The sequence below is a fragment of the Geotrypetes seraphini genome, chromosome 4 (genome assembly GCF_902459505.1).
Source record: "Geotrypetes seraphini chromosome 4, aGeoSer1.1, whole genome shotgun sequence".
In the NCBI taxonomy this organism is placed as follows: domain Eukaryota; kingdom Metazoa; phylum Chordata; class Amphibia; order Gymnophiona; family Dermophiidae; genus Geotrypetes; species Geotrypetes seraphini.
Genome location: NC_047087.1, coordinates 195,432,583 through 195,449,092, shown reverse-complemented (window position 1 = coordinate 195,449,092; position 16,510 = coordinate 195,432,583). Strand labels below are relative to the sequence as shown.

Here is a 16,510-nt window from a genome sequence, read left to right as displayed (position 1 = left end):
CAGGACCATCACGACCGCCGAATGATCTGAGAGCGTGGTCTCCTCTATGGAGACTTTGTCCACCCGGGGGAACAGAGCCTGGGAAACTAGAACATAATCCAATCTAGAATACATGGAATGAGGATGGGAGTAAAAGGTATACTCTCACTCAAAGGGGTGAAGAGTTCTCCAGGTATCTACCACTGCTAGCTGTTCACAGAAGAAGTTCACTCCCCTACGGATTGAGTTTTTTAACCGCGGCCTGGCAGGAGAGCAGTCGATAGTCGAGTCAGCAGTAAAATTAAAATCACCGCCTACAACCAACTGATATGAAGGATATTGAGCTACAATACCCAACAACCCCGAGTAAAAGCTATGGTCGTAGACGTTTGGGGCATATAAATTACAGAGGAGAAACTGGAAACCCCATAATTCCCCTAAAACCAGAACATAACGACCATTTTTGTCCTGAATGGTCTTATGAATGTTAAAGGGCACATTTTTATGAACTAAAATAGCCACCCCCCGTTGTCTGCCATTATATGCGGAATACCTCACGTCCCCAACCCACTCCCGGCGCAGCTTCTCGTGTTCAGCGCTAGTTAGGTGAGTTTCCTGAAGGAAAGCAACATCCGCATGATGGTGCCGGAGCCAAGTAAGAATTTTCTTACGTTTTATAGGTGAATGGATACCATCAACATTAAGAGTAACTACAGTCAAATTAACCATAGCTGTGTAACATAAAAAGCCACCAGTTCAGCCATAGACTACAAAAAAGGAAATGTCCTAGAAACCAGACCCCCCAGCCAGGCCTGGCTCCCACGGATAACAGAGCTCCCACGGTCCCTCCAGTCTCCTGTCTGCCAAGTCCCCACCATACCCCATCTCCCTGAACCCTCACATACCACCCAACAAGCATCCCCATCCATACATCACTCACACCCCCACCCCCCCTCTCCCCACCACCCTCCCGGAAAGCTTTCCCCAAACCTTCCAAACCCCAATCTCCCAAAAGAGCTGCATGCACTCAACCTCCCTCACCCCCTCCCCATCCCGGGCAGAAAAGTAGCAAAAAAGATAAGAAAAGAAAATAACTACCTAGATCTGACAAAGCCCTCCCACCGGGCCCCCAGTCATCCCGAACTGGCGTCCAGTAATAGCCCCTTCCCCCCTCTGCAGGGGGTGGTAGAAGTGCCCTAAGAAAAGAAAGCCCCAAATACAGACAGGCCCCCCCTACCTAGTACCTACAGAAGTAAAGGAAAAACAACAGGCAGGGAGCAGAAATCATACATATAAAACTGAACTGCTGTACAGCAAATTACCTGAACAGTGTATACACAACGGTACTATCGAAAACGCTGAATACAAACAAAAAAGAGCTAAAGCTCAACCCCAGACATGCGTCCCCCCCATCCCCCCCCCCCCCGTTAAGGCACCTAATCAGCACAGAAAGAAAGAGATACCGAGAAAAGAGAGCAAAAATGAGAACGAAAGAAAGAAGAAAATAAAGAGAAAGTGAAAGCGTGACTTGGGAAGGAAAAGGGAAGAAAGGAAAAAGCCCGAGGAGGAGCACAACAGAGCGCCCGCTACTTACCCCGGGGGCGAACATGAATCAACCCCCCAAGCAGCGGGCAGGCCAACTAAAGCTCCTAGTCCTCAGGAAAAGAAAAGTGCCAAAGTACAAGCAATGAGCATAACAAAAGGAAATGGAAAAGGGAGGAGAAAGGACCCCGGGGGAGAGCAGCCCCACCCGATTAAGCACAGCTCGGACACCCGCTGAAAAAAAAAAAAAAAAAGTCAAGAGCCCCTGCCCTCTCTCAGGAACCATGTCAGCAACAGTAAAAGTCAACATCAGCGTCCAGGAATCCCCCCTCAGAGGATAGTCAGCCGGGCAGTCCCTCCAGGAAGGTGCGGATCTCAGCAGGGGAAGTAAAATAGATGGCCTGATTTTCATAGTGCACCCTCAGCTTAGCCGGGTATTGTAGCACGAACCACATCTGCCGCTGGTGAAGTTGGGTACAGTAGGGAGCCATCACCCTTCTCTGCTCCGCTACTCTCGGCGAATAGTCTTGAAACAACAAGATGCGGTTCCCTTCGTAAGAGAGAGTCCCCTTCGCTTTATAGCCGCTGAGAAGCCGTTGTTTATCAGCGAAGTTGAGGATGCGGGCAATCACAGGTGTTGGTCGCAGATCTCCTTCTCGGTGGCTCCCCAGCCGATGTGCCCGCTCAACCAATATGGGAGCGCCGCCAGGGTCCATTCCCAGCTCTTTGGGCAGCCACGTGGAGATCAGGGCGGGAAGATCCGCAGCAGGGAGAGATTCTGGCACTCCAATCAGCCGGACATTATTCCTCCGGCTGCAATTTTCCAGATCCTCCGCTCGGTCTTCCAGGCAGCGGCATTTCTCCTCCAAGGACTGGATCCCCGCTTCTAAAGCCACTGTTCGATCCTCCTGTGCCGACACTCGATCCTCCACATGCTGGATACGAGTGGCCTGCCACTCGACGGTGTCCTTCATCCCATCCACCGTGGTCTGCAGCCGAGTGAGCTTGTCATCAAGAAATGCGGTGAGATGTTTTTTTAGTTCCTCAATGGCATCGGCCTGTAATGTTATCGTCGGGCTAAGTTGAACCTTGGCAGGTGAGGGTACCGTCGCCATCTTTACTCTCTCCTTCTCATCTATACAATGTAACTTTTTCCCTTTCCTCATTTACTGCCCTCACACTCCAGTACGTCAAGTCTTTGTCATTTATGTTTAACTTTAGACATCTTTTTGCACATACTACTACATTTAACTCTTTTTTTAATTTTATTGTTAACCGGCCAGACAATTGTTTGATGGTCGGGATATTAAAAACCAATAAACTTGGAAACTTGGGTTGAAAGGCTGTGCTGAGCTTTGGAGGCCTTCGAGGCTCTCGTCGGCATAACTCGAAACCCCAGCAAAAGTGGTACCAGCTGGCAGCCCACTGAGGTACCCGTGCAGAGAGAAACCGTGTCAGCAAACAGAACCCAAAAGTATATGGTATATAGCCGATAAAGCAGGGCCGGGATCAGGAGAGAGGTCTAGAGACGTCCGTTCAGGTTGAGTGCATCACGTGACCCCCCCGCTTACAGTCTATCTAATGTATCTTGGGCAGTGGGGGATTAAGTGACTTCCCTAGGGTCGCAAGGAGCAATGCAGAGTTTGAACCCACTGTCTCAGGGTGCTCATCCCAAAGTGCTTATTATATAATAGCGTTGAGTGCCAAATTTTACCAGTGCTGGATTTTCAACACCATACACATGTTTACATTGGATTCAAGATTCAGCACTATATTACATTACATTAGAGATTTCTATTCCGCCATTGCCTTGCAGTTCAAGGCGGATTACAAAAGAATTACATTAAAGGTATTATATGAAGAAGATATCTGGTAATTTCTAAAGGAGATACAGAGTAGATGAGGTTGCTTTGGGGAATCAGGAAGGTATTAGGGAGTGGTATTGGGAAGTGGGAAGGAATTTGCAGGAATTTCTTGAAGAGTAGAGTCTTTATTTCTTTTCTGAATGTTTTGTAGTCTGGGGTCATAATTAGTACATTAGAGATTTGATTGTTGAGTTTTGCTGCTTGCGTTGCTAGGAGGCCATCATATAGTTTTTTCCGTTTGACTTCTTTGATTGGAGGGTACGTGAATGGAGTGTGGGTTTTCCTATGTCTAGTTGATGTAGTTTGGATGAGACGGTTGTTCAGGTAGGTTAGGCTGTCGCCGTGTATGGTTTTAAATAGTAGACAGTAGAATTTGAATAGTATTCTTGCCGGAATTGGAAGCCAGTGTGAGTTGAGGTATGCTGGATAAGAACATTTCCTAGCCAGCTAAATAGCACATAGCCACCTATTCAACGATATTAAATGGGAGATAGTCGGCTATCTCCCACTGAATATCCAGTTCAGTGGATTGGCCGGTAACTGGTTATGTCACACAACATAGACATAACATGTGGTTATGTCACACAACATGAAATTTCACATTGCAACAGGTCATGGGGGAGAAGGCAATGATGTTAAATTGGCCAATCATCACAAACCAAACTCCAGGTTTTCTGGGATGAAACATTTGTGCAGGATACCAAACTTATTAGAAGCCATATGTAGTGCAGGCTGAATTTGGGTTTTTTGTTTTTTTTTTGGGGGGGGGTTATAAAGGTCTCAAATCCTTGGTCTTTCACTGCTGAAACTTTCAGGATCTGTTGAAATGTTTCCTATTGTCATTACACAGGAAGTGGAACATGCAAAGGCAACCCTGGTGGAGGGCCTGAAAAAGTCAGTGGAGGTATCACAGAAAAAGATTTACCTGTTGTCCATGAAGAATGCAAAGTTGCCGGAAACCATCCCTCTTCTGCTTGAGCATGCAGAGAACGGCCCTGGGGTGTTATCGGACACAGCACTGTCTGCCCTGCAGAGCTTTCCGGCTGAGTATATGACCATGAAGGTAAGGTCTGGCTATCTCATTTCTGTTTTCCCTCTGCCCCTGGATTCATTTTGGGCATGAATCTATAAATCGCACCTACCACATGTCAAAGTTAGGTGCCATATATAGAATCACACCTAGCTAGGATTGCCAGATTTTCCAATTGGAAAATCTGGACACCCCTTGATCTACCCCCAGGCCTGCCCAGCTCCACCCATCCCTGCCCTGTAATGACCTAATCCTGCCCTAGCCCCGTGCCCCCCCCCCCCAACTATCTGCTTTTGTCGAGCAGGAGGGAAGTCTGCGCATGTGCGGAATTCCTCACTGCCCAACGCGATTTGAGGAGGCTTTTCAAAACCCGAACAAAGTGCTGGGTTTTGAAAAGCCGTCCGGACACCCAGACATGTCCTCAAAATCCGTACATCTGGTAACTCTAAGCCTAGCAGCGCCTAAATCAAGTTAGGCACCGGTAGGCATCATAATGGTAGGTGCCAGTTTATTAGGCCAGGGTTTTATTGGCCTAAAATATCAATTCCTAACTCATTCCACACCAAACTCCGCCCCCAACCATGCCTAATTTTCAGGTAGGCACCTCGGTATAGACACCCACCTGGTTCCTACCAAGTTAGGCGCCAACCCTGAAAATTAATTTTTTAAAATCGATTTATAATGGCCTAACGGCAGGTGCTTTTTTGTGCTGCTTTTTTCTCTTTATTGGCTATCCTTGTGTGATCACCTTGGCATGTCTGTCAGCTCGTCTACAGTCTAACTGCTGGCTGTAATGGTTTGGGCTGGCTTCTTCTTTTGCACTCAGCACTGGGTTGACCCAAGTGTTGAGAAGGCAGTTCAAGAGGAACCAGAATGAAATTTCTGGCATTTATGTTGTGACACTCACGTCATCGGTAGCAAACTGAAAACAGAGGGGAGACATTGGATGAAATCCAAAATAGCTGACACATATTAATAGAGTTTGTTTTAACTTCTGTGAGTTAAGATAGACCAGCAGGCATGATAGTCAGAGTAATGATTTCAATCTGTTTCAACTGTGCAAGGTGAAAAAGGCCCTGAGGAGAATTTTCCACCAGACCCAGAGAAAATATGAAAGAACCTCTCGTCTAGCAGCTGCCGAAATCTTGTTAGTCAAAGATCCTTTGCACATGGATGTCATCAACATTCTGCTGGCCCTTGACAAAATGGATGCCGAACTAGCAAAGCTTTTGTGTTCTAAAATCCAAATAATTCAGCATTCCCAGGATCAGACAAGGTAAAATAAAATGAAGGATTGCTCAGAAGCCTTTTCCTATCTCCTTTCTTTGATCTTTACACTTCATCTCTTCTCATGATATCTGCTTCTAAATTTTATGTGTTGCAAGTTCATATATCTACTCCAAGGTCTTTGCCTTGACAGTCAGGGGGAATGCCTATGAAAAGGGACTTTTCTTAGGATATTTCTTAGATAAAGTACAGAACTTGGGTTCTTTAGTAACTCTCCAGACCAGAATAGGAATCTTACAAGCGGGTATATAGCTCATCATGACCAGCAGGTGGAGACTGAAACAAAACTGTACAATAGTCCATAATAGGTGCCTTTCCCTATTCCTATCAGTCTTCTTTCAGTCTCAGCAGGTGTGAGGAGCTATACCCATCTCCCTTGGTAGGGCTGTTGGAATTTGTTTAGGGATTCTGGTCCCCATTTTTATGCCGGAGTAAGCTTGGGTGGGCTCTGTTTGGGGGTCTGTGTGACCTCGGGAATGTCACACCCAGCGGGTCTCGTGCTGGGTCCCTCCCCCTACCTTTCCTCCAACTCCCCAACATTTTTTTAGAGATGCCTCAGCAGTAAGCCTTGACCCCTAATTCAAGCAAGGCATACTGCTTCGAGAGCCAGTGGAGTCTGTTCTGTTAAAAAAAAAAATAAAATCCTGAGGTAGTGCCAATCTGAAGAGTTGCTTTCCCTTTAAATTTGCTGTATTTTACTGTATTTTTCAACTAACCGGTACTTTTCTTCTAGCTAGGTCGCGTATGGAGCAATGAGAACTTTCCATGGGAAAAAGTGCTCATTGTGCTCCAAATGCAAGGCACTCGCGGCTGGCCTGTGCAAGCGGTGTACAGGCCGGTGCGGTGGAGGAACTCGTCAGCAATGGCTGCAGGAGTCCAGGGCTCCCCGCCGCTAGTGTCTTCCCCCACCCGCCCACGGAGAGATTTCCTCACACGCTGAGTTTGTTTAAAACTCAGCCCGGGAAAAGTATCATCTCCAGCTGATTCTGCTGTATTGCTGCCTCGGGTGAGAGAGATTGTTCCACCCTCTGCCCTCCTATTTTTGTGAAGTTTCTGGCTGCTAAACAGCGTGTGAGCTTGCTCCGCCCCCTGCATTTTGTCAGACGTTGGGCTCTGTTCAAAGCCCAGCACGGGAGAAGTGGAAACATCTGACTTCCTATTTTTGCTGCTGGTCCTCTACTTTGGTTCCCAGTTTTCTAATTTATCTGTTGCTGCTAGTTCATCAATTGGATACTGTTGCTGATCCTATTTGTGCTGCCAGCCTTTAATCATTCTTTGCTGCTAGTTTACCAACTTGTTATTGCTGCCAATTTATTAATGGTATATTGTTGCTGGCTTCTTAATAGTTTTTAACTTACCACTGCAGTTAATTTATTAATTTGTTTAGTCCATTAGTTTTTAATCTATTATTGCTGCTATTGGTTTTTATTCTACTATTGCTGTTGGATTATCACCAGCAGCAATTACTAATTTTATTCTATTATTTGTTATTACTAGGCTATTAATTCTATTTGTTATTACTAGGCTATTAATTCTATTTGTTATTACTAGGCTATTAATTCTATTCGTCATTACTAGGCTATTAATTTAGCATTGATGTTAGTTCTTTCTAATTATTCACATTCTATCAATTTTTAATGAATTACTGCTGAAGGTAGATTAGCAGATGGTATTAATTTTTTCATTTAGCTTATTAATGTTGTTTAAAACTATTAATTATTGAATAACTGCTATTTACCATTCCATATAATTCCTCTTAATCTTATGCAAAGGTTTTTGCACAGCACTATGGCACTTTTTAAAAATCGTTTGATTTTACTGTTATTCTTTTATTTAATTAGTTTTAGGAGCTAGTCAGTAGTCCTGTCTTATTCTTCTATCCCTGTGTATTATACAAGAACTCGCCCTGTTAAGTTAGGTTCCTCAATTACTCTTCATCGTCACTTATATGATTGTACTGAAATGGGTCCATTTCATATTCCAGTTTTGTCTACCTCTCGTAGGTCTAACAAGCCTTACATCAGAAAAACAACGTGTACTAAAAAACCTCACTCATTCTTACTTTGCAACAGTTGAATCCCCCTCCTATCAAAAGTTTTGTTGTTCATACTTAAATATACGATCCATAAGAAACTTTAATAGATGGTTCAAAGCCTGGTATCATCAAGAAGGCTTCAGGTACATAGGAGGATGGGGAAATACATGGAAGGCCAAGAAGCTATATTGCACTGATGGGCTACATATTACTACAGCAGGAAAAAGAAACCTTGCAGAGAAATTTAGACAATATGTTTCTAGGCATTTAAACTAGAAGGTGGGGGTGGTATATGTATGAAGGACAATTATAGAGACCACCCCCGGCAAAAGAAAAGATGTGATAGTAGTAAAGATTGCAACATAAACAATATCAGCAACTCATTTCTTAATATTGCAACGGAAAGTGAAACGAAACAAAAATCTATACGAAAAAGGAGATTACCGCTGAAAAAAGAGCTGGAAAGCGATGACCACAAATGCTTGCAGTCTAAGCAACAAAGTTCATGATCTTCAAGCCCTGATGTTAGAGGCAGATCTAGATATTGTCGCTATCACAGAGACATGGTTCAGTGAATCACATGGATGGGATGCAAACATACCGGGATATAATCTTTTTCGGAAGGACAGAGATGGTCAAAAAGGTGGAGGAGTAGCTTTCTATGTAAAGATCAATATCCAATGCAAGGGACCTGGGGAGAGGAAGAAGCGATATGGATTGCTCTGAAAAGAGAAGATGGAACTTCTATCTACGTGGGTGTAGTCTACAGACCTCCGACTCAATCGCAGAAAATTGATAAGGATCTGATTGTGGATATCCAAAAGTTTGGAAGGAAAGAGGAGGTTCTGCTGTTGGGAGATTTCAACCTGCCGGATGCGGACTGGAATGTTCCATCTGCGAAATTGGAAAAAAGTAGAGAGATTGTGGATGCTTTTCAAGAGGCTCTGCTCAGACAAATGGTGACGGAACCCATGAGGGAAAAAGCGATATTGGATCTGGTCCTCACAAATGGAGAGAGTATCTCTAATGTTCGAGTGAGTGCTTACCTGGAAAGTAGCGATCATCAAACGGTTTGGTTTGATATAACGGCTAAAGTGGAGAGCGGCCGCACGATACTTAAAGTCCTAGATTTCAAATGTACGGACTTTAATGCAATGGGAGAGTACCTGAAGAAAGAGCTGTTAGGATGGGAGGACATAAGAGAAGTGGAAAGACAGTGGTCTAAGCTGAAAGGAGCGATAAAAATGGCTAAGGACCTTTATGTGAAGAAAATAAATAAAAACAAGAGAAAAAGGAAGCCGATATGGTTCTCCAAACTAGTGGCGGAGAAAATAAAGGCGAAAGAGTTGGCGTTCATGAAATATTAAAAAACCCAAGAAGAGGAGAGCAGAAAGGACTACAGGGTGAAACTGAAAGAAGCCAAGAGAGAGATACGTCTGGCGAAAGCACAGGCAGAAGAACAAATGGCTAAAAATGTAAAAAAGGGAGACAAAAATTTTTTCTGATATATTAGTAATGTAATGTAATTTATTTCTTATATACCGCTAATCTGTAAGGTTCTAAGCGGTTTACAGAAAATATACATTAAAATTATAAATAAGTGAAAGGAGGAAGATGAAAAATGGAATTGCTAAACTAAAAGATGCTGGGAACCGATATGTGGAGAGTGATGAGGAAAAAGCAAATGTGCTAAACAAATACTTCTGTTCTGTGTTCACAGAAGAAAATCCTGGAGAAGGACCGAGATTGTCTGGCAAAGTTACAAGAGAAAATGGAGTAGATTCTGCGCCGTTCACAGAGGAGAGTGTTTATGAGCAACTTGAAAAACTGAAGATGGACAAAGCGATGGGACAAGACGGGATCCATCCCAGGATACTAAGGGAGCTCAGAGAGGTTCTGGCGAGTCCTATTAAAGACTTGTTCATCAAATCTCTGGAGATGGGCGTGGTTCCCGAGGATCGGAGGAGAGTGGATGTGGTCCCTATTTATAAAAGTGATCACAGGGATGAAGCAGGAAACTACAGGCCAGTGAGCCTCACTTCATTTGTTGGAAAAAAATGGAAGTGTTGCTGAAAGAAAGGATAGTGTACTTCCTTGAATCTAATAGGTTACAGGATCCGAGGCAACCATGGCTTTACAAAAGGTAAATTGAGCCAAACGAACCTGATTTAATTGGAGAGTTGGATCGAGGACATATGCTAGATGTAATTTACTTAGATTTTAGCAAAGCCTTTGATACAGTTCCTCATAGGAGGCTGTTGAACAAACTTGAAGGGCTGAAGTTAGGACCCAAAGTGGTGAACTGGGTTAGAAACTGGCTGTCGGTGGTGGTTAATGGAAGTCGTTCAAATGAAGGAAAGGTGAGTAGTGGAGTCCCTCAGGGTTCGGTGCTGGGGCCAATCCTGTTCAATATGTTTGTGAGTGAAATTGCTGAAGGGTTAGAAGGAAAAGTGTGCCTTTTTGCAGATGATACCAAGATTTGTAACAGAATAGACACCGAAGAGGGAGTGGAAAATATGAAAAAGGATCTGCAAAAGTTAGAGGAATGGTCTAATGCCTGGCATCTAAAATTCAGTGCAAAGAAATGCAGAGTAATGCATTTGGGGATTAATAATTGGAAGGAACCTTATATGCTGGGAGGTGAGAAACTGATATGCACGGTCGGGGAGAGGGACCTTGGGGCGATAGTGTCCGAAGATCTAAAGGCAAAAAAACAGTGTGACAAGGCAGTGGCTGCTGCCAGAAGGATGCTGGGCTGTATAAAGAGAGGCGTAGCCAGTAGAAGGAATAAGGTGTTGATGCCCCTGTACAGGTCATTGGTAAGGCCCCACTTGGAGTATTGTGTTCAGCTTTGGAGACCGTATCTGGAGAAGGACATAAGAAGACTTGAAGCGGTCCAGAGGAGGGCAACGAAAATGATAGGAGGCTTGTGCCAGAAGACGTATGAGGAGAGACTGGAAGCCCTGAATATGTATACCCTAGAGGAAAGGAGGGACAGGGGAGATATGATTCAGACGTTCAAATACTTGAAAGGTATTAACGTAGAACAAAATTTTTTCCAGAGAAAGGAAAATGGTAAAACCAGAGGACATAATTTGAGATTGATGGGTGGTAGATTCAAAAGCAATGTTAGGAAATTCTACTGTACGGAAAGGGTGGTGGATGCCTGGAATGCGCTCCCGAGAAAGGTAGTGAAGAGGAAAACTGTGACTGAGTTCAAAGAGCGTGAGATGAACACAGAGGATCTAGAATCAGAAAATAATATTAAATATTGAACTAAGGCTAGTACTGGGCAGACTTGCACGGTCTGTGTCTGTATATGGCCATTTGGGGGAGGATGGGCTTGGGAGGGTTTAGATGGGCTGGAGTAGGTTTTAACTGAGATTTTGGCAGTTGGAACCCAAGCACAGTACCGGGTATAGCTTTGGATTCTTGCCCAGAAATAGCTAAGAAGAAAAAATTACATTTTTTTAAAATAATAATAATAATAACTTAATTAATAATAATCAGGTTGGGCAGACTGGATGGACCATTCGGGTCTTTATCTGCTGTCATCCACTGTTACTAAATAAGTCCCAGCTGGTAAAAGACTGGTTGAAGGAATCTTAATTTTGATTTTGTTTTATTAACAGAAACATGGTTGGTGTCTGATAGTGAGATCATCATTAGAGAATGCCTCCCTTTAGGTTTTAAACTTATATCCTTGGCCAGAAGTTGGGGAAGAGGAGGAGGATTAGCCATAATTTTTAGAGATTCTTTAGACATTATTGTTTTAAACTCGAAAACCACTTCTGATCTTGAAGTTCTATCTTGTAAATTAACGCCCAATCTATTAGACGATGCCTTAATAATCACTGTGTTTTATATCCCACCTGGAAAATGGACTCTAGCCAAGGAGGATTTTTATTAATTTTTATTAACAAACTCAATAGCGGGTTTTTACAATTTACCGATTGGCGATATTAACATTCATCTTGAACAGGTAGATCAAACAGAAATTAAAGATTTCTGGTCATTGGTTTTTTCCAACCTGCTCTTGAAAAGACCCACCAAAAAGGCCACCAGTTAGATTTGGTCACTTTTTCTTCTAAAGAATTAGTTAATCCTAGGATTTGTTGGATGCAAGTTAACTGGTCTGACTCCTTATGGTCAGACCACCAATTATGTAATTTTGAATTCAACTGGCAAATAAAAAGAACCCAAGCAAAAGCTAAAGAAAATAAAAGAAATATTGAATTCCAAGCTAGCAGAGGTTTGATCAACACAGTTGAATTTTGGTCTCATTATGATATTATTTCAAAGCCAAATGATGATACTCCTTTTGTGGATTCCTGGACAAATATTAATACCCAGATTTTAAATGAAATGGCCCCCATTAAATTGAGAAGAAAGAGCCAAAGATACTTAGATGGGTGGTTTGACACAGACTTGCTAGTTATAAAAAAGGAAGTAAGAAAATTGGAAAGACAGTGGGTAAAATCAGGAGACATGGAACACAAGGTGGCCTGGAGGTTAAAAATAAAAGAATATAAAAATCTGATCAAAGAGAAATGTCTAACTTTTTACGCTCAAAAGATAGGTAACCCATCTATTAATAGTAGAAGCCTTTTTAAACTGGTCAATGACTTATATGATATAGAGATATTTACTAGTTCCACTGAAGAATCCACTCTCTCTGCAGATGTGCTGGCAGATTTTTTTAAATAACAAAGTACAGAAACTGAGGACTACTCTAGCAGCTTCTACCAACAATTATCTGAGTTTCCCTATTTTTCAGAGTTTAGAGGAACCTAGAGTTGATATGTGCTGGGGATAAGTTTGCAGCTCCTAACTGGCATACTTTCTGTAAGTTTTACAAGTATGCAAACTCTTTTTGTAGACTGGACAGCTGTCCCCCAAACATCATGAAAGATGCCCCAGTCACTTTCAAGGTTAAACTCTTCAACTGGGTTACCTCCTTACTGTCTAATAGGACTTTTCCGGAGGAGTTAGGTCAGATACTGATTACATCAATTGTCAAAAATTCCAAAGAATCTATTACCTTGGCTTCTAATTATAGGCCTATTGCTAGCATTCCTTTGTTTACTAAATTGCTGCAGGGTCTGGTTTTCGGTCGGGTTTCGGTCAGGTTTTAGTCTGGTTTTCGGTCGGGTTTTAGTACCGAAACAGTCATGGCTTCCCTGATAGATTATGTCTACACATTATTTAGGCAGGGTACAAGCACTTTGATTCTGCAATTTGATGTAAATAGCACTTTTGATCTGGTCGACCATACTATTTTAACTGAATGCTTAGAATCTATTGGTATGTCGGGAAATGTCCTGAACTGGTTCCGTGGTTTCCTGGGCAGCAGATCGTACCAAATGTTCAAGGATGATAAACTCTCTTATCATTGGGTAAACATATGCGGGGTTCCTCAAGGCTCACATTTATCTCCGACCCTGTTTAATATTTACCTTGCATCATTGGAAAACCTCTTGCAAAGTTTAAATCTTAGGTTTTATATTTATGCTAACGACATCACTATAGTCATTCCCCTAACGTGTCTGACAGTAGAGATAACAAATTTTATAGCAACTATTCTGAAACAGATTGAATTCTGGATGATTGATTTCAATTGAAACTGAACCCTGAAAAAACTAAATTTTTTTCTTGCAAGTCCTAATGACAAGATTAAAGAATCAACGATACATCTGAATGGTTTTGACTAACTATCCTATAGAACAGTTCATAAAAATATTAGGAGTGTCTTTAGATCGACACCTTACCATAGAACAGGAGTCCCCAAAATCCCTCCTTGAGGGCTAAATCCAGTTGGGTTTTCAGGATTTCCTCAATGAATATGCATGAGATCTATGTGCATGCACTGCTTTCAATGCATATTCATTAGGGAAATCCTGAAAACCCGACTGGTTTCAGCCCTCAAGGAGGGACTTTGGGGACCCCCCTGCCTTAGAACAACACACAGATTTGTTACTCAGGAAATGTTTCTCAGTTCTTTGGAAACTCCCAACCATTAAGAAATATTTTGATACAGTTTCTTTTCGTTTATTAGTTCAGCCATTGATCCTGAGGGCTCCTTTTACAAAGGTGTGCTAGGGCCTTAAAGTGCGCAATGGTGTACGTTAAATTCCCGAGCACGCTAGCCACTACCTTTTTAGGAGGCGGTAGATTTTCATGCTATAGCGTGCGGTCATTTTGTGCGTGCGCTAAAAACTCTAGCGCACCTTCGTAAAAGGAGCTCTGAGTATCCTTGATTATTGTAATATAATCTACCTGGGCGCCTATAAGAAAATCTTCAAAAAACTAAGAGTGGTTCAAAACACTGCGGTCTGACTGATTTTCGGTCTGAAAAAATGGAAGCATGTTACTCCTTATTATCGAAAATTACGCTGGCTACCGATTGAGGCTAGAGTTTTATTCAAATTCGCATGTATTTGCTTCAAATCAATCTTTGGTATGTCCCCAGGTTACCTTGTTTCCCATTTCTCTTTAAATCACTCTAATAAGCCCACAGCTAGAGTTCAGTTATTCTCATATCCTACTCTCAAATCGTGCCATTTGAAGAGATTTCTCGAGAGAACTCTCTTTTTCCAGGCAGCCAAAATGAACGCCTGGTTTGGCAAATTCATGCCAGGAGTCTCAACCTATTATTTTTTTTAGAAAACTATTAAAGACACAACTATTTGACAAATTTGTAACCTAAGCTTCCTAATGCTTTTTAAATATAACATGTATTGTGTACATTTTAGACCTTGATCTATCTTTTTGAATTGTATATCTGCTGGATTATTTATTTATTTATTTATTCATTCAATTTTCTGTACCGTTCTCCCAAAGGAGCTCAGAACGGTTTACATTAATTTATTCAGGTACTCAAACATTTTTCCCTATCTGTCCTGGCAGGCTTACAATCTATCTAATGTATCTGGGGCAATGGGGGGATTAAGTGACTTGCCTAGGATCACAAGGAGCAGCGTGGGTTTGAACCCACAACCTCAGGGTACTGAGGCTGTAGCTTTAACCACTGCGCCCCATACTCCCCATGTTCAGCCTTATCTGCTGTGAACTACCTAGAACCATTCGTGGTCTGGCGGTATATAAGAATAAATTATTATTATTACCGCCAGTTTAGCTGGGGACCTCCGCTCAGCTGTTTCTTTAACAGCTCATGCTGGCTTGCCTGCTTTAGCAGCTGGGACAGTTCAGGCTTCCTAGCCGCTACAGGCCCTGGAGGGGTTATTTTTGGCGGGAACTTCGCCATTTTTATAGACAGGCCCATCCATTTTGTCTGTAACCTCAGGTGATCTTCCCCCTGTATTGGAAAAACAGTGTTAGATTTCTGCTGGGTCCCCTGCTGTGGCAGAGAGTCTCATGGGTCCCCTGGGGCGTTTTTCCCGTGATTTAATTTTTGCTTTGTGCAGAGCCTATTTTCAGGCGGCAGGCGAGCGCCCAGGGGATTTTGGGGGTGGGGGGTTCCCTTGGGTCCCCTGCTGTGGCAGAGAGTCTCATGGGTCCCCTGGGGCGTTTTTCCCGTGATTTAATTTTTGCTTTGTGCAGAGCCTATTTTCAGGCGGCAGGCGAGCGCCCAGGGGATTTTGGGGGTGGGGGGTTCCCTCCACACCCCCTGTGGCTTTGCCTCCCTGTACACATTTGGTGTCCTCCCTTCCTCCACACTTGTCTAAGCACCCGAGGGTAGCTTGGGATGAGGATTTGTGGTTGGAGGAACGTGTCGGCCTGGATGAGGACCTGGACCCTTTTGAGGAATTCCAGGATCCTCTCGAGGGGAAGGCCACTGGTGGTGGGGTGTCGGGTTTTCCACTTTCCGGCAAGAGGTGTCTGTGGTGCACCTTTTTCAGGGGGATGAGCTGCCAGACCCGATTCAGCAGTTCTCCTCGGTGCTGTGTTTTGAAGAGGCACCACCAGAGACCCCGTGTGTAGTGGACCCTCTTAGAGGGATCCGCTCTGCTTTCCGCTCTTTTCCTATAAATCAGGATATTTGGGATATCATCCTGGCGCAATGGACTACGCCGGAGGCACCATTTCGGTTGGCGCACTCCATGGCTTTTTTATATCCCATCCTGGAGGGGGATAGGGCTACCTTGAAGTCCCCAGTGGTGGACATGGTGGTCTCAGTGATTGCTAAGCGGCATACCGTGCCTGTTGAGGGCGGATCTGCCTTATGGGACTCTGAGGAGCGTAAGTTGGAGACCATTCTTAAACAGAATTTTGATGTCTCAGCCTTGGGGGTTCAGGCAGCTATTTGGAGGGGCTGGTGGCTCATGCCGTTTTTCAGTGGGCCGAGCATGTCCTGGATCGTGAGTCTGATGACTGGTCCTTGGTGGATCAGGAGGTGGCAAAGATTGAGATGGCTGCCTCGTTCCTCTCAGATGCCCTTTATGACTTGGTGCGGACGTCTACCAAGTCTATGGCTTTTGGAGTGGCCGTTCATCGTACCTTGTGGCTTCGCACTAGGTCGGCGGATGCCGCATCTAAAACTAAGCTCACTAAATTTCCCTTTTGGGGGTCTTTTTTATTTGGAGAGGATTTGGATAAGTTGGTTTAGACTCTGACTGACTTTAAACTGCCCCGCCTGCCTGAGGACCGTTCCCGGCTTGGGATGGTACTCCCCGGGGGCATCCACGGGAGTTCCGCAGATACCTCCCTGGGTGTGGGGCTGTTACTTTTCCAACTTCGGGGTTTTCCCAGGGTCGTTTTTAATCAGTGTATGCAGTCCTGTCGGGGGAGCTGGGAATCCCTCCGCTAGTTCCC

At 43.7% G+C, this 16,510-nt stretch overlaps 1 protein-coding gene across 2 annotated transcripts in view; it reads left to right on the top strand.

Moving 5' to 3' along the window:
* Positions 1 to 16,510, top strand: part of LOC117359446 (microsomal triglyceride transfer protein large subunit-like) — a 166,877-nt gene that overhangs the window by 94,469 nt on the left and 55,898 nt on the right. For both annotated transcript variants that reach the window (XM_033942239.1, XM_033942240.1), the window contains exons 11-12: positions 4,237 to 4,449; positions 5,481 to 5,692. In XM_033942239.1, the coding sequence (XP_033798130.1) occupies positions 4,237 to 4,449; positions 5,481 to 5,692 (425 nt within the window). The remainder of the gene's footprint in view (positions 1 to 4,236; positions 4,450 to 5,480; positions 5,693 to 16,510) is intronic.